The sequence below is a fragment of the Scardinius erythrophthalmus genome, assembly GCF_964197995.2.
Source record: "Scardinius erythrophthalmus genome assembly, chromosome: 13".
Taxonomy (NCBI): domain Eukaryota; kingdom Metazoa; phylum Chordata; class Actinopteri; order Cypriniformes; family Leuciscidae; genus Scardinius; species Scardinius erythrophthalmus.
In genome coordinates this window covers 8685371-8709935 of record NC_138233.1, presented here as the reverse complement: position 1 = coordinate 8709935, position 24565 = coordinate 8685371, and the positions used below count along the sequence as shown (strand labels likewise).

Here is a 24565-nt window from a genome sequence, read left to right as displayed (position 1 = left end):
TTTTTCTTTCACAGTGCTGCCCAATTGCTCAGCTACCCTGGAAAAAACAAGATACCCCTTAACTACCATATTGTGGAGGTACATAGCAATGTGATGCTGATCATTTTTATTTGATAATGTGGCAAAATATTTGTCTTGGATTTGTTGTTTTGGTGTAATGCTGTATCTGTTTCTCTCTGTAGGTGATATTTGGCGAGTTATTCCAGCTGCCTACTCCTCCTCACATTGATGTCATGTACACTGCGTTACTCATTGAGCTCTGCAAACTACAACCGGGCTCTTTACCACAAGTCGTATCCTTCATACTGACTGAAAGTCATGTGAATTTGTGTTATTAATTGATTCCTCCCTGCATATTGCGCCTCAGCTCTGACAGGAGGACCAGAATGTTTAGACTTGTGTAAACATTAGGATGAGTGTCCCCTGCTCTTGAAGTTTTCTTTAACCTGCCGTTATTCAGCTCGCTCAAGCCACAGAAATGATGTACATGAGGCTGGACACAATGAACACAACCTGTATAGACCGGTGGGTCCGAATATGAGGTTGAATAGATGGCTAAACCACTCACTTTTGTTGACTACATTGGTTTAAATAATATATCTCAATAAATCTAGGCAAGTAAAGTTATACAGCTGAATGTTCTAAGTGTAAAACTATGATGACAGTGTTTGAATGTAAATAATCCTCATTAAAAAAATGTATTACAGTAAAAATCACTATCAGGCTATCACACGGGCACGTTTGCTGCTATCCGAGTTGTTTCTGGCGTCCCCCGCAGAGTTGGTCTGGTTTCAATCTCACTTGATTCTTTTGAATTCTTGCGTCATCATCACAAATGTGCATGATAGAAAACAGAACGTGCATCAATGTATTGCGTTTTTTATTTTAATTTAATTTAATTAGTCATGATTCTTTTCATTTAATTTAATTGCGAACCATTCATTTGCACCTCTGATTGGACTCATTCTGCACAATTACACTGTAGCTCACTCTTACTTGTGTCTAAGGTAAATTATCTGTCATCCCTTACATACTGGCATGCGCAGGTTACGTTACTTCCTGAACAAGTGTGCGCTTGAGTCCACTCCCAGTTTGTTTCACATTTACATGAATCGTGTCACAGTTCCATTGCAAACGAACTCGGACCACCTCTTACAGCTAGTCTCTTGTTCGGTTCCTCGGTGCGCTCCCAGGTCCGCATAACAGCTTTTACATTATCAAATTTCCATGTGAACCGTGCCCCGTTTCAAATTAAACTGCCAGTGTGAAAGCACCCTCAGATTGACTTGAGAAACGTATTCTGCTTTTCAGACTCATCAACTGGTTCTCGCATCATTTAAGTAACTTCCAGTTCAGATGGAGCTGGGATGACTGGTGAGGATGAGCTGTTTACTTCTGGGAATCACATTGATCTGATTCTCTAATATTTGTACAAGCTGTGCATTGTCTCTGTGTATAAGACACTGTATTGAAACATTGAACTATGATCTCTTCAGGGCTGACTGCTTGACTCAAGACCTTGAAAAGCCCAAACCCAAGTTTGTTAAAGAGGTTTTGGAAAAGTGTATGAGGTAAATTTCACACACACATTTTTATTCAGTTGCATTGCAGCTTTTTTTTTTATTATTCAGCTGCTACTTGTTGTGCTGTTTATTAACAATGAGCCTTGGTTTATAAACCTGCAGGTTGTCGTACCATCAGAGGATAGTGGACATTGTTCCTGCAAGTTTCTCTGTCCTGATCCCTGCTGACCCTGTGTGCTTCTATAAATATGGAGAGGAGAGCAGCTGTATGTTCAGATGCATGAACACATCTGTGATTTAAAGCATACATTTGTATTTATGTGTGTGCATGTATACATGTTTGCACTGAAACAAAATCTTCAATCTTTTTGATTTTACATTCTCAACCAGTGACAACCAGCAAGTTTTACAATGATTTTAACAGTTATATTATGTAATATTATAGTACAGTTGTGATATTGCTGTGTAATGTGGTTATTTTTTTTTTAAGCCTCATTACCAGGATTTGCTGTGACAACTACAGTGGGTAACGCTATCAAAAACCGGGCGTCTAATGAGGAGATTCTTATTGTTCTAAAAGACGTCCCTAATCCCAACCAGGATGATGATGATGGTGGGTCTTTCTTTGGTTTAGTGCATAAGTCACTTTGCCAATCATACTCTTACATCATTAGTCTATGGCTATCGGTTGATTTTTAAAAGGTTATATAATTATGTGATGTGCTTAATTAACAATATATTTATGATGTATTTACATAATGCATTATTGTGGCAGATGAGGGGTCAGTAAGATGTCCTTTTTAAAGAAATTAAGGATGTCCCAAGCCGATCTCAAGGACCGGTATCAACTGTCCTGAGCCCGATCTATTATTTTGTCAGCTGTCACTCAGGTGTTGTTCAGTAGGTGGCGGTGTGAACAAAAAATTGGGACATACCTAAAATTAATACTTTTATTAAGAGATTAAGTTGTTCAAAAGTGACAGTAAAGACATTTATAATGTTTCAAAAGATTACAATTTCAAGTAAATGCTGTTCTTTTTAAACCTCCTATTCATCAAAGAATCCTAAAGTATCAACATTGATGATAAGAAATGTTTCTTGTGCACCAATAATATATCTTAAAAAAAAAATGCAGCTTTGGAGAGCATAAGAGATTCATTATAAAAGCATTCAAAAAACATAGCAACTTTATTAGGTTATTAGAAAGTGCTTTTAGTCATAAAAGGAAAGAATTATGTCATACTTCAAACTTGGCAATGTGTGCTATGAGTATTGCTGGCTTTTGTGAACAATTGCTTGATGTTCCTCCTTTGAATGTCTCTTTGAATAAAAGTGTCTCTTATGTGAATAAATGTAAATGTGTGGTATTCTGTATCTAACCACACTTCTCCTCTCTGTCCAGATGAGGGCGATGGATTCAACCCTCTAAAGATTGAAGTGTTCTTGCAGACACTGCTCCATTTGGCTGCAAAGTCCTTCAGTCACTCCTTCAGTGCCCTGGCCAAGTGAGTAACTCCTGCCAAACCCCACACAGGCCTGCCAGCGGCTGGCTCCGCGTCCCCTCTCCTTCTGCTCACAAAAGGCGCCTGTAATTGCTAAAAGCACAGATCATTGAGAATGTATCAAAGCTTGTAAAATGCTCAGGTGTTTTCTTCTCGTAAATGAAGATGGGCAAATTTCTTTCCTCTCTCAGGTTTCATGAGGTTTTGAAGGCCCTCACAGATTGTGATGAAGGGAAACTGCACATCCTCCGGGTTCTGTACGAGTTCTGGAAGAACCACCCACTGGTAGGATCATTCAGACTTCATATTTTAATGTCATTCGTGGCATCTGTGGAAGCTCATGTCGTGAATGTGCTCTTTCAGATGATCTCAGTGTTGGTGGACAAGTTTATTCGGACCCAGATCGTGGACTGTGCGGCCGTGGCCAACTGGGTGTTCTCTCCTGAAATGGCTCATGATTTCACCAGGTATGCCTCAGAGCACACTCAGACACACTTACATGTGCAGGTGAGGTGACTGCAGCTGGAATTGATTTACCTTCATTGGGCCTATGCAGGTTTTATGTGTGGGAGATTCTTCATTCAACCATCCGGAAGATGAACAAGCACGTGCAGAAGATCCAGAAAGAGCTGGATGAGGCAAAAGAAAAGCTGGAGAAGCAACAGAACAAAAAGGTAGAAGAAAAACACATCTTATGACTGCTAAGTCACGTGTGCACATGGGCTTCGCAATTCCGATCTTTACGACTGACTGTTACTTTTACTTTTTAAGGGTTTAAGTTGCATCATTTGTTTGGGCAGGGCAGTTAATATCCGAAATGTCTACATTGGTTGCTGTATTAATAGCGTCGGAGTCGGCCTAAGGCCAACAGACTTTCTCATTCAACAGTAACTGTTTGTGAGAAGACAGACAACTGGAAATTTGGCTTCTGGTCATGTCAGTCACAATGTTTAGCCACAGTGCTGCATCCTTTACGTCCCTGAGACAACATATGTCTATTTTATTGTTTTATACATGCTACCGAGAGTCCCAGACACTACTATCCCAAAACTACTTCCAGTCAGAAAAACAAAAATTTCTAATGGGTTTCAAATCTCACACTATGCAATTCTGTTATTTATAGCTTTCAAAATTGGGTTTGGGTTGGCAGTGCTTTTGTTTTTATTTTACATATTTTTTCATTTGTGTATATTTACCTTTTTTATATTAGTTTTATTCTGTATGTTATTTTATTTATATGTGTTATTTTTATAAAATTAAATAAAGCTAAATATGTATATAATTTGAGAGAGCAGAGTTAGTCCTTTGGAAATTACATTACTACATTTTTTAATGTAAAAGACTACAAAATCTCTCTTTCTTTGCTCCGATATATTCATTTTAATTGTATTTATTTGCTTATCGAGGAGAGGACAGTATGTCTTTGAAGTACACTGTATTGAAGTATATCTTCATAAATAATTTGAGGGAAACAAAATAAGGAAATGTTTACAAAATGATTCTGCACCATTATTTCTAAAATATTTTTGTTCATTTATTTTAGAAGATACTTATATCTGCAAGAAATGGCAAGCTGAATGGGATCAGTGTATAACAAGAAAACTTTACGAAATCAATCCTGTGGTTGGTGTAAAATCATTTTGAAAATTGCTGGGATCATATTACCTGCAGACGCTTTGGAATAGGGCACTCCAGACTAACTCATTTGTTTCTGTTAATGGACGATTCTCCTTTATGTCCCTCGTGCCAGAATCCATTATCACTGAAGCATATTTTGATGGACTGTGATGGATTGAACTCTGTTAGAATTTCAGTTGACTCTCATGAATAGATTTTTAATGAAGAAAGACCAGGGGTCTCATTTATAAAGCGTGCGTATGCACAAAACGGGGCTGGAAACGTACGTACTCCAGTTCCCAAGCAAAGGTTGTGATCTATAAAAAACAAACTTGACGGGAGAATGTGCGACACCGATGGTGAGCTGGAGTTAAGTGTCTTTTTGGTCATTTTTTGACAGAAAATTAAACATATACAGAAAGATAATACAAATATAATTTCACTCACCAAGCCTGTCACTTGAAGCAAATATCCATCCCTCCTTAAATGTCCGCGCCAGTGAGCGCGTTGGGCCGTTTAGTGAAACTGACACAAATAACAGTTTAAATAAATAAAATAATTATTTAAACTATGTTTTACTTCTGATATAAACATTTAGAGTAAATATGCCATTCAAATTAATGGAGTTAAGCACTTAAACATGAAATCATTACTGAGAAGTTACAACATTTTTATATTCAAATTCAGTCAATAGAAATATGTTATGGATGCGATGTTTTTGAACAATTTTCCTCTGGCATGCTGTGTTTTAATGTTTTAACCACAGAGATAATTGCTTATCATGATAATACCAGATTGTCTGAGAAAATAGTTTTGTGCAAATAATGCCCAAGGCCTATCTGTTTCCATTAAAAATATAAATCAATTAAAAATACAATTCGGCCAGTGGAAAAGATTGAGAAAAACTTTCTCTGAAATGTATTTTACACTATTTGATTTATGTATTCAAAAACAAGGCAAGGATAGGCAACTACTTGATTTTTATTAATGTAATGTGTCTTGTACCGTTAAACGTCATCACGTGGATGAATAATCATATGCAAATGATATGCAGATGAGGATCTGCATAGTAAAACTAGGCGTTGTAAGCTCCATATATGGTTATTTTGGGGAGGAGACGCATGTGCGCACAATCTTGCGCTGACTGGGATTTATAAAGTGAATTCTGCGCAGGTTCTGGCGTACGAACGGTTTTATAAATCTGAATATTTTTTTGCGTACGCCATTTTTGGCTTTCGGCCGCACGTACACTTTTAGTAAGATTCCTACGCACAGTTTTATAAATGAGACCCCAGATCTAGTTTAAGAAGTTTTATCTACAAAAGATAAAATTTGAATTGTTCTTTTTTTAAAATCTCTTTCTCATCATGAATATAGCCAGGGTAGCTGGCATGGCGTTAAACTATAAACAAACAAACAGTTAGAAATTTGTTTGTAACAAGTCAATATGAGTATGTGTGGGTCCTTTTAAAAGCTCTGCTTTGTTTCACTAATGTGAAGCCAGTAACTGAATGATGTTCACTAACTACTGAGAGAGCGCAGGGGCCAAGTGTGTTCCTGAGATCTGAGGAGGTTTTTGTTTTCTGTAGCAGCGGGATAGCGGCGATGAAGAGGACATGGAGAAACAGAACAGTGAGGATGAGGAGGGACAGTTGGAGGAACAGATCGAGAAGCTGCAGGAGAAAGTCGAGTCGGCCCAGAGCGAACAGAAGAACCTTTTCCTTGTCATTTTCCAGGTGCGCCCATGACAATGCACATCCATTTTACCTTTTTTGTTGGTAAATTATTATTTTTTTATAGAGGCTTCAGAGCTACAGTACATAAAAAAAAAAATAAAGCTGCAAAAGATACATCCCTGGTAATGACACAACTCCTTTTACACCTTATTCCTTTTTGTCAGGAGAGAATACATGTTACATTCTTTTCATGTCTTTCTCTCTTAGTTTGCCTTTTGTGGTTCATTATGATATGTGAAGACAGTGCCTGGAGCTAAGAGATGACAAAAGAACTGTTTCTCTCTCTCTCTCTCTCTCTCTCAGCGCTTCATTATGTTACTGACAGAGCACCTGGTTCGCTGTGAAACGAGCGGCGTAGACATCAACACCACCTGGTACAAGAACTGCATCGAGAGACTGCAGCAGATCTTTCTCATGGTAGTCCTGATCCATTTGTTTGTTGATCTGTATTGTGTGAATTTTTGTGGTCATATTTCGACTGACTTCCTGTTTCGAATGCGCATGCGTCGCGTCTGAGCGCGTTGTTGTCTTTGGAGCGCCATCGATTGATTTATAATTCTTGATTTCTCTTTAAACTCACAACGAACATTTTCTACTTTTCCTCACCTCATAGTTATAACGCGGATTGTTGAGCAGACGCGTCTCAAGCCTTGTGATCCAACGCTGGATACTCTTATAGGTTACGTCCGTGGATCACGGCTGAACGCGTCTTCTCCGCACTCATTTAAGTTACAAACAAACATTTTTTCGCCTATCGTGCGTCTACTCTACACCCGTACCACTGAAAAGACGGATTATATCCAAGACTTAAGCCATAAATTAGTATTAATATTGATAGCACCACTGGTAGCGTCGTTGCTAACTTAACTTACTGTCCATCTGTTAAAATGGCGAATATATCAAATGTAAGTAGTCTACCTTTTGGTGCAGGTGAGGACACATTTGAGCTGCACGCGGTGCAGTCTGAGCTGGAAGCTGTTGAGAAACAGATCCACGACCTTTTAGTAAGAAAAGCCGAGCTGATAGACCGGCGTTTGGCTCTCGAAACATCACGTGCCGAGGCACACAAATCAGAGATTAATGTTACTAACCCGCTGACTCCGACCTCGTCTACTCCGTGCGTTCCTCAACATCGGTCCCGAACGTCGAGGTCGCGATCAGCCATGGTCTCGTTCACTCCGGCTCCAACATGCCATCACGAAGCCTGGATTTTTCCGCAGCGGAAGTCGCGAGTCAGGTCTAGACCAAGAAAACTCTCTCCGACCCTCCCGGCTTTCGAGATATCCACACAAAACCGCTTCTCCCCTCTTCGCGAAACAGAACGCGATGCTGTGATCATCGGCGATTCCATCGTTCGACACGTACACGTTACGTTAAATAAAAGTAAGGTGCATAGTCACTGCTTTCCTGGTGCTCGTGTTTCTGAAATCGCTGCTCACGTTCCCGAGATTCTGAACGAGCGCGTCGGAACCGTTGTCCTGCACGCGGGAGTGAACCACATCAGGCTGCGCCAGACGGAGGTTCTGAAGAAAGACTTCAGGAATCTGATCGATACGGTACGCAGCACATCGCCTGATATCACGATTATTGTGTCAGGACCGCTTCCCACGTACCGACTAGGTCATGAAAAGTTTAGTAGATTATTTGCGCTTAATGAATGGTTAATGTCATGGTGCAATGAGCAGAAACTTCTCTTTGTAAATAATTGGAATCTGTTTTGGGAGCGTCCTAGGCTTTACCGTGCTGATGGCTTACACCCAAACAGATTCGGATCGGATCTTCTGTCAGATAACATCTCCAAAATGTTAAATACCTTTTGACTAGTAAACAAAAGTCCAAATCATAGCCTCTGCTGCACCAATTTAACTGATATAAATAGTGTAGAACATTGCATAGAAACTGTGTCTATTCCTCGTTTAGTGAGATCAAATCATAAATCTACTGCAGGATCTAGAAAAAATCTAATTGTTATTAAACCAGAAAATGTTGCTATTGGTAATCAAAAACAATTTTTAAAGCTAGGTCTTCTAAACATTAGATCACTCACACCTAAGGCAGTTATTGTAAATGAAATAGTCACAGATAATAGCTTCGATGTACTTTGCCTTACTGAAACCTGGCTTAAACCAAATGATTATTTTGGTTTAAATGAGTCTACTCCAGCAGGATACTCCTATAAGCACGAGCCCCGTCTGATTGGTCGTGGCGGCGGTGTTGCAACAATCTATAGAGATTTTCTCAATGTTACTCAGAAAACGGGTTATAAGTTTATTTCATTTGAAGTACTTGTACTAAATGTTACGCTCTTAGATGTTCGAAAAACATCCCTATTATCTCTAGCCTTGGCTACCGTATATAGACCGCCTGGGCCTTACGCTGATTTCCTAAAAGAGTTTGCAGATTTTCTCTCAGACCTATTAGTTAACTTCGATAAAGCATTAATTGTTGGAGACTTTAATATCCATGTAGATAATCAAAATGATGCGTTAGGGGCTGCGTTTACAGATTTATTAAACTCCTTTGGGGTCAAGCAAAACATTACCGGACCGACTCATCGATTTAATCATACACTCGATTTAATTATATCACATGGAACCGATCCAACCGATATAGATATCATTCCACAAAGTGACGATGTCACTGACCATTACATGGTAACTTGCATATTACGTACTCCTGTAATATATCATGCTGCGCCGCGTTATCGATTAGGCAGAACAATCCTTCCATCCACCATAGATAATTTTTCAAACAGCTTATCGGATCTGTCTCAGCTGCTCAGTGAACCCAAACAAACAGATGAACTTGAGGAATTAACTAGCACTATGAGCACCATTCTCTCTGGATCATTGGATATTGTTGCGCCCATTAGATTAAAAAAGGTCAGAGAGAAAAGTAAAGCACCATGGTACAACAATACTACGCGTGTTCTAAAGAGAGAAACCCGTAATTTAGAGCGTAAATGGAAACAAACTAACTTAGAGGTTTTTAGAATCGCATGGAAAGACAGTATGTCACGTTATAAAAAGGCCCTAAAAGCGGCCAGGGCTGAGCATCTACGCAAACTAATAGAAAACAACCATAACAATCCTAAGTTCTTATTTAACACCGTGGCGAGACTAACAAATAAACAGATGTCTCCTGAACAAAATATTCCATTACAGTTTAGTAGTAATGATTTCATGAAGTTCTTCACTGAGAAAATAGAAAACATCAGAACCACAATTGTAAACGTTCAATCCTCAATCGCGCCTTATAATTCAGCCTCAATTATCACCCCGCAAGAACAATTACAGTGCTTCACAACTATAGAACAAAAAGAGTTAAATAAACTTTTTACTTCATCTAAAACAACAACATGTTTACTAGATCCTATACCTACTAAGCTATTGAAAGAAGTGTTACCTGTAGTGGAAGAGCCTCTCCTCAATATTATTAACTCGTCTTTATCTTTAGGTTATGTTCCAAAAACATTTAAACTGGCAGTTATAAAACCTCTCATTAAGAAACCACAATTAGATCCGAATAATCTAGTAAATTATAGACCCATTTCAAATCTACCTTTTATGTCTAAAATACTAGAAAAAGTTGTGTCCGCTCAACTGGGCTCTTTCTTACAAGAAAATGACATCTATGAAAAGTTTCAGTCTGGATTTAGGCCGCACCATAGCACTGAAACTGCGCTCGTTAAAATCACAAATGATTTACTTTTAGCTTCTGACCAAGGCTGTATCTCAATATTAGTTTGACTTGATCTTAGTGCTGCGTTTGATACTATAGATCACACAATACTCTTAGATCGACTACAAAATTATACTGGTGTTCAAGGACAAGCATTAAGCTGGTTTAGATCGTATTTATCTGACCGCTACCATTTTGTTTATTTAAATGGAGAAAAATCTATCATAACTCCAGTAAACTATGGAGTGCCGCAGGGATCTGTGTTAGGCCCTCTATTATTCTCAATATATATGCTGCCACTTGGAAATATTATAAGGAAACATGGAATTAGTTTCCATTGTTATGCTGATGACACTCAAATCTATATTTCATCACGGCCAGATGAAAACGCTAAATTATCCAAATTGACAGAGTGTGTTAAAGATATAAAAGATTGGATGACGCATAATTTTCTTTTATTAAATCCAGACAAGACAGAGGTACTACTTATCGGTTCAAAAAACCACCCACAAAACCTCTCACAATACAACTTTAACATAGTAGGATGTCCTGTTACTTCATCCTCTACAGTAAAAGACCTGGGTGTTATATTAGACTGCAACCTGTCTTTTGTAAATCATATTTCATATGTTACAAGAACAGCCTTTTTCCACCTTAGAAACATTGCTAAGCTACGTAATATGCTATCAGTTTCTGACGCAGAAAAGTTAGTTCATGCATTCATGACCTCGAGACTAGATTACTGTAATGCGTTATTAGCCGGTTGTCCTGCATCCTCAATAAACAAGCTACAGTTAGTCCAAAATGCCGCCGCTAGAGTTCTAACTAGATCAAGAAAATATGATCATATAACACCGATTTTATCATCCCTACATTGGTTACCTATAAAGTCCCGTATTAATTACAAGGTATTGCTACTGACTTATAAAGCCCTAAACGGCTTAGCTCCAGTTTATTTAACGGATCTTCTATCGCCCTATAATCCATCGCGCTCTTTAAGGTCACTAAATTCGAGGCTTTTGGTCATACCTAGGATATCCAGATCCACCAAAGGAGGGAGAGCATTTTCACATTTAGCACCAAAACTCTGGAATAGCCTTCCTGATACTGTTCGTTGCTCAGATTCGCTCTCCCAGTTTAAAACTAGATTAAAGACGCATCTCTTTAGCCAGGCATTCATATAATACTTTAAATCCTACAGTTAAATCCGACCTCTAGTTCATAAACGCCAGAGGAGAACTGGCCCCCGACCAGAGGTGGGTAGTAACGAAGTACATTTACTTCGTTACATTTACTTGAGTAGTTTTTTGGAAGAATTGTACTTTTAAGAGTAGATTTGAATGTGGGTACTTATTACTTTTACTCGAGTACATTTCTAATGAAAAAACGGTACTTTTACTTCGTTACGTTGGGCGACGTTCCTCTCGTTACTTTATTTTAATGCAATATGTGTTGTTAAATGCGTAAGTGCGATGTATCTTTTTTCTGGGCTTGAGCGATGCTCAATTCACAAATGAATCACTCTTTTGAGTCGATTCTGTTCAAAGACTTCATCAAACAAGTTGGCAGATCTGTCTAAATCGGTTCGCGAATCAGTTTGAATGAACTGTTCAGTTCCTGCACGCACTGAATCGTCTGAAGCGATTTCAATTCACACTCGACTCGGAGTCGTAACCAGAGCCGGATTAACGCAAAGGCAAACTAGGCACGTGCCTAGGGCCCGATTGGCGGGATGGGGCCCAGACAGAGGGACAAAAAAATAAAAAATAAAAAATAAATAAATAAATGTACAAATGTCCTATCTACAATTTATTTCAAAATTTATTAATTAACTAAAAATAGTGACGATGTTTATCTTAACCATAGACTGTTACATTACGTCACATTAACGCCAGCCCATGACTGTACAAAAGTCTACATAGGCACGCAAAGAAGCACAGCTCGTAATGCAGGTCATCGATTTTGGAGTGATTGCAATGTATTTTAAATATAAACGTGTGGGCTACTGTAGATCAGCGTCATTTCTGGAAAAATCATTCACCGCTTTGTTAGTCTACGAGTTTAAAAGAGTGCGAGCGTCATTAACGTGCCCAGACGCGACGCTTTGAATTTGCGCGTACAATGAATAACATCGCGTTGGGAGCTGACTAGTAAAAAAGCTACAAAAGTAAAAGATAAGACGTTTGTATTCAAAGTTAAAAAACCAACACACTGCAACATTTTTAAATGTTTCAAATAAAGGATCTCATATCTATGGGTCTATCTTCTATATTCTGCTGATGATTAGATAATACCCTGACATCATAGCCTATACGAATATTAGTTTAGATTTTTTTCCCTGCTCAGTAGCGATCGTATCTTTCTCTTCCACTTGATTTGTGTATAGCATATTTAAGGTAGCAATGCAATATCTGCCCATAACGCAGCTATGAAAACAATTATAAAAGCACGTTTATGTTCATCTACTGAAGTGGTATTCTGGAACTGTGAATAAACTGAATACACCAGCAAAATAACAACAAGAACAATAACATCTTCATTAAACAAAAAAGAGATTACTTTAGATAAAGTTTGATGTAGTAGGCTACCAGTAAAAAGTCTGGACCCATTACTATTTTTATTGTTTTTGAAAGAAGTTTCTTATTATGCTCTACAAGCCTGCATTTATTTGATCAAAAATACAGAAAAAAAAAAAACAGGAATATTCAGCGAGGATGTGTTAAATATATAAAAGTGATAGTGAAGACTTTTTTAAAACAACTTTTTAATAATCAAAAAATCCTGAAAAAAAGTATCACATGTTATAAAATAAATATTAAGCACCATTTCTAACATTTGATAATAAATCAGAATATTATAAAGTTTTCTGAAGGATCACGTGACACTAAATTCAGCTTTGCATCACAGAAATATATTTTAAAGTATAGTAAAATAGAAAACCATTATTTTAAATTGTAATAATATTTCACTATATTATTTTTCTGTATTTTTGATCAAATAAAATCCAGGCTTGATGAGCATAAGAGACTTCTTTCAAAAACATTAAAAATAGTAATTTGTCCAAACTTATGTACTGTGTAAGTAAAAATATACTAAATTTAAAATGAAATGTTGTATAAATAAAAAAGTTAGGAATCATATTTGTTTCAAGTGTTTTTTATTGGGGGTGGGGGGCCTCCAACATGAATTTTGCCTAGGGCCTCCAAATGTCTAGAACCGGCCCTGGTCGTAACAGGAAGATTTAAGGACATCAAGAGCGTAGATGAAGTGGCCGTGGACCTACAGTCTACAGTCAAGTGAGAGCAAATCTGCAAATGCATCATATATTTGCCAGCGATGAAGATCTTTATTAGTTGAACATCTTCGTAAGCTGTCTGTGAATGAATGATTCCACAGCACAGGACGATATATTCGATTTCATTTCACTCAGGTAATACATTTTACAACCAAACAGATTATTACGCCATGATAGCACTTCTAGAAAGTATGCCATTACCCGTTTTTTAGACATATACATTAATTTATACATTAAATAATCTACCATTGCCCACAGTTATGAACACCCGCCATCCCGCGGTAGTTTGTGTGTATTGTTGCGCAGTGGCGTGCGAACTCGACTTGAAAACGAATGCCTTTAATTGCCTGCCGTAGACACAGTTAACCAGTTTAAACATGCTTGCAGAAATATACATTTGATTATATTTTGGAGAACCGACAGAAGAAGATTCGTCGATGTACTTTTTTTTGGTGTGTGTGTGTGTTCGTTCAGATATTCAGTAGCAGTCATGAGCGCGAGCACATGTGAAGAGTTTAACTCTTTCTTCTCTGTGTCAATTGCATGCCTTTGAATGCAACACTCTGCAGATTCACTTTATTTCGACATTGTCTAATAATCCAAATGTATAAGTTATATTACTATTATACAAACCAAAGGACAGGCAATGATTTTCTTTTTCAGGCTACAGATGGGAGAAAATGCTTTTTGTTGCAAAGAGAGCCAATCTACTTATGAAAATAATAGTCATTTAAATAAAAACAAAAAATCGAAATAATATAATTTTATATACATGACGACTTCAGATGCAAAAGCCTCTAAGTACCATCTGAAATTTTCTTCGTACCTATTAATTGTCATTAAAGTTAAATTACTGAACTTAAATATACAAGCTTGATAAAAATGCTTGTTTTAGAAGAAAGTTTCAGATGGCACGCAGAGGCTTTTGCATCTGAAGTCTTTTTCATATATATATATAATATATACACACACACACACACATATATATATATATATATATATATATATATATATATATATATATATATATATATACTGTATATATATATATATATATATACTGTATATATAATCCGAAGTAAGTTACTCGCTACTTGAGTAGTTTTTTCATTGGATACTTTTTTACTCTTACTCAAGTAACTATTAAGATTATTACTTTTACTTAGAGTAAATATTTCTATAAGTACTTGTACTTTTACTTGAGTACAGTTTTTGGGTACTCTACCCACCTCTGCCCCCGACTGAGCCCGGGTTCTCCCAAGGTTTTTTTTTTTTTCTCCATTAGGTCACCTGATGGATTTTTTCGGTTCCTTGCCACTGTTGCCTTTGGCTTGCTCAGTTGGGGATATTTAATTTAATTAATCAATCAACGATACTATTGATCAGCATTACCAAACGTAGACGTTCCACTAGAAACAAACATTGATGTATTGTTCTAATTTATTACTGTGAAGCTGCTTTGATACAACCTGGGTTGTGAAAAGCGCTATATAAATAAACTTGACTTGACTTGACTTGATATAACAGCCCTTATTGATTGCCTTCAATCTTCATTGTCACCCACAGCATCATGTGATCATCCAGCAGTATATGGGCACCCTGGAGAACCTGCTGTTCACCGCTGAGCTCGACCATCACATCCTGGCTGTTTACCAGCAGTTCTGTGCTCTTCAGCTCTGAGATCCCACAACGCATCACTTCAGACTGTCACACCTGCCTGTTTAGTGACATCCATTGGAATAATTGGAGATGGCTTGCTTTAGTAGTGATATTGGGAAATATCATACTTATTTTGGGGCCCTTGATGTTTCTGTAGTGTTTTTTTGTTTTTTTTTGTCGTTTATTTTTTTTTTATCCATTGTCATTTGCTCTGTGGTAAGTGTCGATCTTTTTAAAAAGCCCAGCGTTTAGAAAACCGAAAACCGAGTTTTGTTTTACTCAAGCAACCATGGTATGAAGCTACTCGGCTGTATTTTTATGTGTTTTATGTCATTTCAATTAAAAAATGGAAGTCGAGTTGGGTTACAAGTGATTCTGCATTATCAAAGGTTTGCCTTTGTAAAGAAGATTGAGGTCTTTTGCCAATGTAATGCCATATCCTGGATGATGAAACGTCTTCCTCTTTTCTTTTCTTTCTTTCTTTTTTACAAAAATACAAACAAAAAAACAGGACTGCTTATGTCTTTTGTTCTTGCATGCATCTTACCATATCAGATTGTGGATTAGAAAATAGTGATTGGGATTTTACAAAAGCAAATCCATGTCAAATCAATGATGTTTGATTGTTCTTAACAATGTAAACAGAAAATGAAACTTTTAACATCGTTGTGGACGGACGTTTGCTTTCTTTGGGTATGATTAACAATTGTTTTGTGAACTCTTCATACGATTAAGATAAAATATAATAGACAGAGGTGTGTATTGAGTGCACAATGACTTTTTTTCTTCCAAAAACAGTATTCTGGATTGTATAAAATTAATTTTATTACATACAAACAAAAAAATAGCAAATGCTTTGGTCAAGTTAGCAGAAATAGATAAACGTTTGGTAAGAGATCATGCACAGTATGTGCTTTGAATGGGTCCTTGGCACCTTAGCTTATTGTACATGACCATGCTTGTTACATGGCTAATTGCTAAATGAATAAATTCACCATGAACTATTGATTAAAAAGGATATTACTTCACTTGAGTGAGAAGAGAAACACCATAGTTATTGGAGAAACAACTTGCAGTGAAGGAGAAAATGGTCAAATATACAGTTTAGCAGTCATACACAACTTTTTGACCACACAAATTGAGTATTGCATAAATCTGTAATATGTGCAACAATATCATAGTTTAAATGATAGTATAGCGATATACAGAATGGTTACTCAAACCCAGCAATCTTATATTTCTGCTCTTAAGGTAGAAAGTCAGTTCTATGGACATTTTATTGCACTCAAAAATACATCTAATTTCATAAAATAAACAATAGCCTTAGTTGCTAACTTGCCTTATAAAATAACTATATTGTAAAAATAATAATAATAATGCCTTTAAGTGTAACAGTTAGAAATCTTTCTGTACCGTTTAATGCAATAAAAACATTTATACATAGAGATTAAAATTGCATAAAACATTTGGTCTTGGTTTAAAGTTTGTACCTTTATCTATTCTGTTTCTTTAATTGAAACAAATGTTTTTTGTGCGTATAAGGTTTTTATGTATCATTAAAGGTGCCATATGTAACAATTGAGGTAAAAATATCCCAAAAATGAGCTACACACATCAAAAGAATGAGAAGAAATAAGGGCGATGATGTCATTAAAAAAATGTCAAGTTATAGTGCTGCAGAGATATCAACCTTAATTAGCATTAGCATTACTAGCCACGGCCCGACAGGTGTCGTAATACCAGTTTCGGCCATGGGAGGCGGTATACGGGCAACATAACCACCAGCCAAACATGCAATACACGAATAACTCGCGCGGCTTGTGGGCGTACTTGAACCTGATGTGGAAAGTACAGCCCACTACTACATTTCAGTTCAGGGAAGAGAGCGGAAGGATGGCTGAAGCCCTTGGCAAGAGACCCCTACCACCACCCGCTGCAGGGAAAAAACCGCGCTCTGAAGCACAAATAAAATCTCAAAAAGCTATCCGCCACACTGGCGGGTGAACGATCATACCAAAATATGACATTTTAAGCGCGCACGCGCTCTTCTGCCTCTAAGAACTAGCAGAGAGAGAGAGCGAGCCCCGGCCGCGCGCGCGCGCACTCACTCACTATATTCAGAGCGGTCAAGTTTCCCCGTACTTTTTGACAAGCGTCCTTGACAGGGCGGCCAGAGCTTCTTTGCAGCTCAAGTCGGCGGCGGTGTATACAGTTTTAGTAACGCTCTATCTGTTGACGGCGCTGAGGAAAAAGCTCCCGCCACTGGAAGAAGCTGTCGCCGCCCATTTGTGTCCTCCTGCGCACCCATCAAAGCCGTGCAGAACGTCTTCAGCACTCACGGATCGCGCATACTCCGCCGCTGGCCAGGCTGCTTCTGCTTTACACACCCTGGACGCACGAAACGTAACGGAAAACATTGCAAGGTGTAATGAGACCGAATGTTTTTTGGTGACTAATGATAACTTAGCTAGAAGTGGTATTGCTAATGAAAATCAAACTTGATATATGCTGCTAAATTAGCTTCAGGCGGGCAGCGTAACACTCTAAATAGATGTTGTCCCTATTTTAACTTGTATATGTGCAGCTAAGAAGGTAGGGGCGGAGCATAGACCAATTCACTTTCTGGAGGTATACTGCCCCCATCTGGTATGGAATGTGGAGTATGACTTGATTTTTTTTTGCCAGACATGACATATGGCACCTTTAATGGCACCACTTCTTGAGTAAAACAAACTAGCATTTAAGGCACATATTTTCAGTGTTAACAAGGTAAAAGTCTTTTTAAAGTGCGTGTAAACACTCATCTGTGGTTGTTTCTCTGCCTGTCTCTTTATGCATCAGTGCTGTTTGCCCAGGTGTCGTCTCCTGTTGACTGGTCTGTCACTGTCTTTGGTGAGGCTGTGGCTTCCGCGCGGAGTCTCCGGTAATCCGTGTGGAAAAAGACAACAAAGCAGCAGGTGCCCAGAGCACACAGGCCTGCCATCACCAGCACTGGCACTATCAATGTGTGTTTGTGTGAGAGTGTGCAAATAGGAGAAAGAGAGAGAGAGAGAAAAACAAATGAATGCCTGGAGCTCAGCCCAACTCTATCATTAACTCATCAAGGCATCAAGCGACCAGGAAAAGCCGGAAGGCTGGATTAATTTGGACATGTTCCCACTAGGGAAATGTTTTCCCTAGTACCCACACAGTGGGTTTAGTTTATCTGGAAAGATGAAGTGCAAATAGTGCACTAACCAACAACACTAGAGTTGCAAAGCATGGTGGGAGTCATGACTCGGTGCAGGGAGGAAACTAATCACCATTGGAATACTGCCATGCTTTTTCAGCATACTGCACAGTGAACACTGCACGGCATGCTATCTTTCAGTAAACAGTGTGTTTTCATTTCAAGTAAGTGCATCACTCACCTGTCCAGCTCAAATTTGCATCCGCTCCAGTTGCACATACGGATAATGAAGAATCTGCTATTGGTTTGGCCAGAGCTTGAAGCAGCAGCATATAGAGAGCGGCCTGAATTTGTCTGATCAAACATCACATTAAACACATCAGTTATTCTATAATAAAGAGCTAAAGAGAAGAGGTTTAGCCACAGCATTGGTTTAAAAAACAAAACAAAAGTTACCCAGATACGAAGATCAATCCAGAGGACGTTGCTTCACCCACAGGGTATGAGCATTCAACTCCGAGCTCCATGGCGATGGGATATACAGAGTACCCGAACAAACCGAACCACGCACATACTGCACCGATGATCAGCTTCTGCTCACTTAACTGGGAAACCTGATGGACAGCAGGACGACAACATCTCAGGCCAAGCACTCATTAAAAAAACTGGGTTCATTCGCTATACTCACCACAGCAAAAACAGAGCAGCCCAGAGATGTCAAACACATGTTTATTTTAGTGACTTCTGTAAAATGCTTGGTCTTGTCCACGTACAGGCCGAGGAGAAAGGCGCCCAGCACACCGAAAACAATGGAAACTGCACCGCACAGTCCTGCAAAGTCCTGTCACATTAAAAATGCAGAGACAAAGTTCATTAGACTCGACAAAGCTAACACTACTTATAATGACACTACTAATACTAATTCATCTATCCATCCATCCATCCATCCATCCATGCTGTGTATATGTTTATTATGAGGGGTGCGTCTCAATCAGCTCATGAATCAGTGTATTGTGTGTACAAGAATCTGGGCACCAGACTACACATTGGGACAGTGATTACTCAATTTGACTATGTACAGCGATTTAGATTTATTTGTTATGCTGTGTAAACACATTTAAGCCGAATATTGATTATAAATGTTAACTAGATGTGTTCACTACCTGTCTAGCTATGTGTGTTTATGATGACACATAAAACGGTTTGTCTTTTTTAATCTTCTATGGCATGTCATTATATTTATTGACTAAGCTGGTGAGTTTTATGTTTTGCGCTCCAGTAATGAGACGTCATTTCCGGTAAGGGAACATAGTGAGCATCAATGCTCAATGGTTTTTGCGGTGCATTGTGGGATTTTTCAGGGAGCGAACGTTCCAGCGCACTGGAAGGATTTCGCGATTGAGGCAGCTCCTAAAATGGCCGACTCTCTGATCAGTGCCCTGATTGACATGCACCCTATGTTTTTAAAATGTTTTTACACATTTGAATGTAGTTATTCAGAATATTATGGAACAGGCTGGCTTTAGAGTTTGAGGTAAACGTGTGGCTTTTTGTGTTGGCAATAATGCTGTGTTGGGTTCTTACATTTGAGTAGCCCTTAACACAAAGTATCTGCTCCAGAAAGGTGGAAAAGCAAGTGAATATTCCTATTCCTGAACCAAAACACACCAGCAGGACCATATATGCTTTGTTCGTCAGTAGCTGGAAATAAAAGTGAGAGAATACAGTGGATCTCAGACAGCTGTACAAAATGTAGGGAAACTAAATGCCACATTTAATCAGAGGATGTTTCATACATTTTTGAAAAATGCTAATTAGTCAAGCAGTAAAGAGTTGTTGTGAGATCTGTATGCCATGTCAGTTTGTTCAGAAGTGTGTGTAGTACCAGTTTCACCCCCTGTAGAAAAGGTTCAGAGCTGGAGGTCACCACGCTGGCGGAGGGGGGTGTCGGGGGAACGCGCTCACGGATCCCCACTGTTGCTAGGAAACAGGCTACGGCGGCAGGTATGGCATATATAAAGAGCTACAACCCAGACAGACGACGGGACTGTTAGAGATCATACAAGAATTGAAATTCGATTGTGACCAAGTTCTGACTTAAGCGATCTTACCAGCATAACAAGATTATTGGTGTAACTAATTATCATGGGAGAGAAGATATTCGCAAAGAGCAGCCCAACAGTATTTGCTGGAAAACAAAAGAGAAGAATATTAGCATTCTATATACATAGAAATGAATACCATGTAAAACATGAGCTGTGGGTGAATAGGTTACCCATGGAAGCCATCATGTTAGCTGTGGCCCTCTGGTGATCGGGGAACCAGAGAGCTGCCAGCTTGGTGGGGGCAAAGATGATCAACGGCTGGGCGAAGGCACACAGCGTCTGGCCGCCCATGACCATAGGGAACACGGCCCGCTCTGGGATGCATTTCAGCACGCCAACGAGACGCAGGACACTGCCCAACATGTTGAGCCAGGAGCCCATGATTAGCTGTTTCAGAAGGTAGGAAGGAAGTAAAGTATTAGGGCCTGTTCACACAGGACATGTTTTTGCTGTTAAAAATGCGAGAAACAGGTCAGTCTAGAAACACGTTTTTATACGTCCAAAAGACACGAGACGTGAGCACAATGGTTAAAGACATCAGTCTAGTTCGTTTACATTGAAAAACAATGGAAAAGTAGCGCAGTGGAATGGAAAACGTGTTCTGTGTGACTTTCACTTTCCACCACAGGAAGAATCCGTCATTTTTCTAATACGTCATGAACATTTTCACCAGTTTCTTTCCCACCACATCCCAAATTATGTATTGTGTTTAATAACTTTAGGGGAAATTATGTTTTAAATGTTAAAATAATTTATAATAATAATAAATGTTTAAAATAAACAAATAGGATAAAATGGATGAATCTTTTGTTAACACAATTAAATAATATTTTATTTTACATAATGAAGTATTGCATTACTTGACAAAATGACAAGTACACTAACTTTTGAGAAAACTTTAAAAGTCAGAAGTGGGTCACAGGCTGGACCAATAACACTTTTTTTCAAGAAAAAAGTGCCGTCGAAAGGAATGTGCTTAAAAAAACTGAAAAGATTTTAGACAAATTCACTGTAATTTCACTAAAAACTCTATGATCAGTTATTATATGACCTTCACTTTAACCTTCATGTTTCAAATATGTCATGGTGTCACACTACAATGGTAGGTCTAACCAAAAAATTTCTGCCAAAATACCACAGATACTTCAATTATATTTACAATTAACTGTGATATTAGTCAACACTGCCAAAAAAAAAGACATGCATTATTGCTTTACTATGGCTTTCACAGTAGGAACAATAACTTTAATAATGGTATTTGGCAAAAAAAATTGTCCCTTTTGTTCTATAACAAAACTTAAAGGGATAGTTCACCCAACAAATAACAATTCTGTCATCATTCACACACCCTCAAGTTGTTCCAAAACCCCATTGACTTGGGAGTATATGGGAGGCAATGGGGCCCATCAACTCTTTTTGGTTTCCGACATTCTTCAAAATATATTATTTTATGTTTAGTAGAAGAAAGAAATTCATACAAGTTTGGAACAATGTGAGGGTGAGTAAATGATGAAAGAATTTTCATTTTTGGTGAACTATCCCTTTAACTATATTCGCTTTATTGTCTTATGATAGAGAGTAATAAGGCTCTGTATACCGAGAAGCGCAGTCCCAGTGTGTCCAGTACCCATGTTGTGATGAAACTGAAAAAAATGGCAACCACTACATAGACTAGCGACAGCCAGTTGACAAGGTTGAGAGAGATTTGCAGATACTGTGCTGTCTGGTCGGCCACAGGTGCAAAGGTCAGCCACGACTGTGGAGAACACAATAAAAACAAAGGTTTAGCTGCACATTGAGTTATACAGATGCATAGTTCACAACAATACAACATTTAAGACAATGCTTTATTTCTGTTGCTGTTTTGACACGGCTGAATTGATAAAATGTATGAGACAGGAACAGCTTGCTCATATGACACAAAGTCTCAGTTCAACATTTAACTGCTGAAGCTGCAAAAACCAGAAACCACAGGTCAGAAGGGGCCCTCACATGAGCTAAACATGACAAACACAATGTGAATGATTAGCAGGGGCTCAAATTATACTTCAGTTCAAAATATGGGATTTAAAGGATGAAAAAAGTAGACTACCCTTAGGAATGTCATTTAGTAACATGAGTATCGACTTTCAATGGTACTAGAGTTGTAATGAAGAAATGAAAATGGACGGTTCTTGTTTTTATGGAATATTGCAGTTCCTGTCACTCACACGACATCATAGCAATAGCAAACCACAAACATCCAATCAATTCCTAAATGGACAAAATCAAGTCCCGTCCCACAGTTTTTCTTATTGGAGAAGCCGCTTGACTCAGATTTAAGTCACAATATGTGAAGAAAAGGCTATAGCAACTTCTGTTTCATGTTGACTTTAAGCATTATTTGCAGTGCAGAGACCATTTGCAGTGTTTTTGATTGTTCATTTACTCTGTTGCACACAAAATCCTTTATTTGTTTGCTATGAAGAATACTATGTATGCAGTGTGACAGATGGCAGTCAGCTGATCCCAAAACACAATACAGTCGTTTCATGCACCACTGCACAACTTACTGGGATGCTGTTTCGCATTAATTCAAATGCATAGATGCTTTTTTCACAGTCAGTGTAGAAATCCTTTGTGCACTTTGTGTAACACAAGATGCTTTCCTAATATGAACCGCCATTGCTGATTGTACTTTAAAATTCCTTCTTAACACATGCACGGGACTACACTTCTGAACCACATCCACAGGTTTAGGCTGTTATCAGATTTCCTCAAGATTGTAATCTTTAAATAAACCCAGAATCACACCATCTGCTAAGCTTTACCACAGTGTGCCAAGACACGATGTACATTTCTCGTATTTCAGATGAACAGCTTTGGATCTCTTGGCCTTTTAACACATATACAATGGTGTCCGAGCAAAAGACAAGTCCCACTGGAGCCACGGGTGCGTGATTAAGATTGACAAGCCCCTTTCTGGCACACGCCCTCTTCAGAGATAATAGCCTCAGGGGGACGTATCCATGTCCTACTACAGCTGGGCTATTAGGAAGACCCTGTTATGACCCGATTGAAGCCCCTAGTGGAGTGTGTGAACATTTCCTAAATCGTTTCAACACTGGATACATGGGGCGAGTTGAGCGGCAACAGGTATAATACATCAATAGATTAATTGAATTTATATGATATGCAGATTAACTGACTCAGTTTTTGCATATATAAGCCTAACAGAAAATGCCAATATGGTTTAGTTTACATCACAACTGTGAAAAATGATTTGCTATTGCAAGTCAGAGGCAGGTGGTAATCAGGGGGAGGGACTTTAACATTTATTGGACAAAAAAGTATGGAATTCAATATGAGTCATCAATATTTTTAGTCATTTTACAGGAAGAAAAAGATAAATTGAGTTTTATTAAATATGAGTACACTAGACATAAACTAAAGGCCACAAAACCTAAATGTTAATTTCATTGTTTAAAGTAAATCAATTGTGAAACCCTGGATGAGGGGTTTCGTGATGTCAGTAAAAACGAAAGTTGTTTGTTAGAGACGGAGTAATTCAGATTTAGCAATTCCATCTTCAGAAATTAATTTAATTTTTTGGGCATATTTCTACTTGCAGAATATTTTGATGAAATATTACGAAGACAAACAAAGTTTTTGGAACAACGTGCACCCATGAATCGTATCTACAGACCAGAAATACTAAGAAAATTTCGTGTGTGTAAATATTCTGTTAGCATCACTTTGGTTAAATAAAACTTCAGTTTTGACATTAACTTTGTAAATGGATGGTTATAACATAGGTCTACCTACCACTGCGTTAGAACAATTAAGCAGGCAGAGAACAAATAAGAGGAACCATCTCCTTTTGTAAACTTTGAACTCGGCAGGAGCGTTTCTTCCGTCCAGGTGAGACCGAACATCTTCACTCGAGCTCCCGATGAGCGCTTCAGTCTCCGCGCTTCCGTCATCCATGATGACAAACCCGAACCTCAACCAGATCACATCAAGTGAGTTGTAAAACTCTTCAAATTTCAAACTGTCCTGAGCGGTGTATCCATTTGGGTCCAAAAACAATTCTGTCGATAATCTACACAAATCAAAAACTTCACCAGTTTCATTTCCAAGCGTTTCCAGGCCGCGCACTCTTTAAATTCAAGAGCAGGTCTACCTCAGACTATTGTTATGGTTTTGGTTTCGCATATAAACCGGTGAATGAGGGTTTAGAGTTGTTAGGCGGCTTCAACATTACAACATCCAATCCACAATCACATCACCACTCCCTTC

At 38.4% G+C, this 24565-nt stretch overlaps 2 protein-coding genes across 2 annotated transcripts in view; one reads left to right on the top strand and one right to left on the bottom strand.

Moving 5' to 3' along the window:
• The window catches only part of ncbp1 (nuclear cap binding protein subunit 1), a 23132-nt gene extending 6660 nt beyond the window's left edge, over positions 1 to 16472 (top strand). Inside the window, exons 10-23 of the mRNA XM_081382254.1 lie at positions 15 to 78; positions 183 to 293; positions 461 to 525; positions 1312 to 1374; positions 1497 to 1571; positions 1686 to 1789; positions 2014 to 2136; positions 2926 to 3028; positions 3217 to 3310; positions 3389 to 3492; positions 3582 to 3699; positions 6232 to 6378; positions 6682 to 6795; positions 14921 to 16472. Of these exons, the coding sequence (XP_081238380.1) occupies positions 15 to 78; positions 183 to 293; positions 461 to 525; positions 1312 to 1374; positions 1497 to 1571; positions 1686 to 1789; positions 2014 to 2136; positions 2926 to 3028; positions 3217 to 3310; positions 3389 to 3492; positions 3582 to 3699; positions 6232 to 6378; positions 6682 to 6795; positions 14921 to 15034 (1399 nt within the window). The 3' untranslated portion in view covers positions 15035 to 16472. The remainder of the gene's footprint in view (positions 1 to 14; positions 79 to 182; positions 294 to 460; positions 526 to 1311; positions 1375 to 1496; positions 1572 to 1685; positions 1790 to 2013; positions 2137 to 2925; positions 3029 to 3216; positions 3311 to 3388; positions 3493 to 3581; positions 3700 to 6231; positions 6379 to 6681; positions 6796 to 14920) is intronic.
• On the bottom strand, positions 15816 to 24565 carry slc49a3 (solute carrier family 49 member 3). The gene is made up of 10 exons (XM_081382255.1): positions 24092 to 24565; positions 21885 to 22043; positions 20458 to 20674; positions 20294 to 20370; positions 20068 to 20205; positions 19767 to 19883; positions 18871 to 19023; positions 18639 to 18796; positions 18424 to 18536; positions 15816 to 18010 (listed from the first exon to the last, which is right to left on the bottom strand). The coding sequence occupies exons 1-10, from the start codon at positions 24251 to 24253 to the stop codon at positions 17844 to 17846; spliced, it is 1461 nt and encodes a 486-aa protein (XP_081238381.1). The 5' UTR covers positions 24254 to 24565; the 3' UTR covers positions 15816 to 17843.

Excerpts from the sequence above, each read along its gene's own strand:
- slc49a3 (XM_081382255.1), bottom strand. The coding sequence starts at position 24,253 with ATGGATGACGGAAGCGCGGAGACTGAAGCGCTCATCGGGAGCTCGAGT. Across the intron at positions 20,371-20,457 it reads TAACATGATGGCTTCCATGG|CAAATACTGTTGGGCTGCTC; the intron begins GTAACCTATTCA and ends TTTGTTTTCCAG. Across the intron at positions 19,884-20,067 it reads TTCTACAGGGGGTGAAACTG|CTACTGACGAACAAAGCATA; the intron begins GTACTACACACA and ends TTTTATTTCCAG.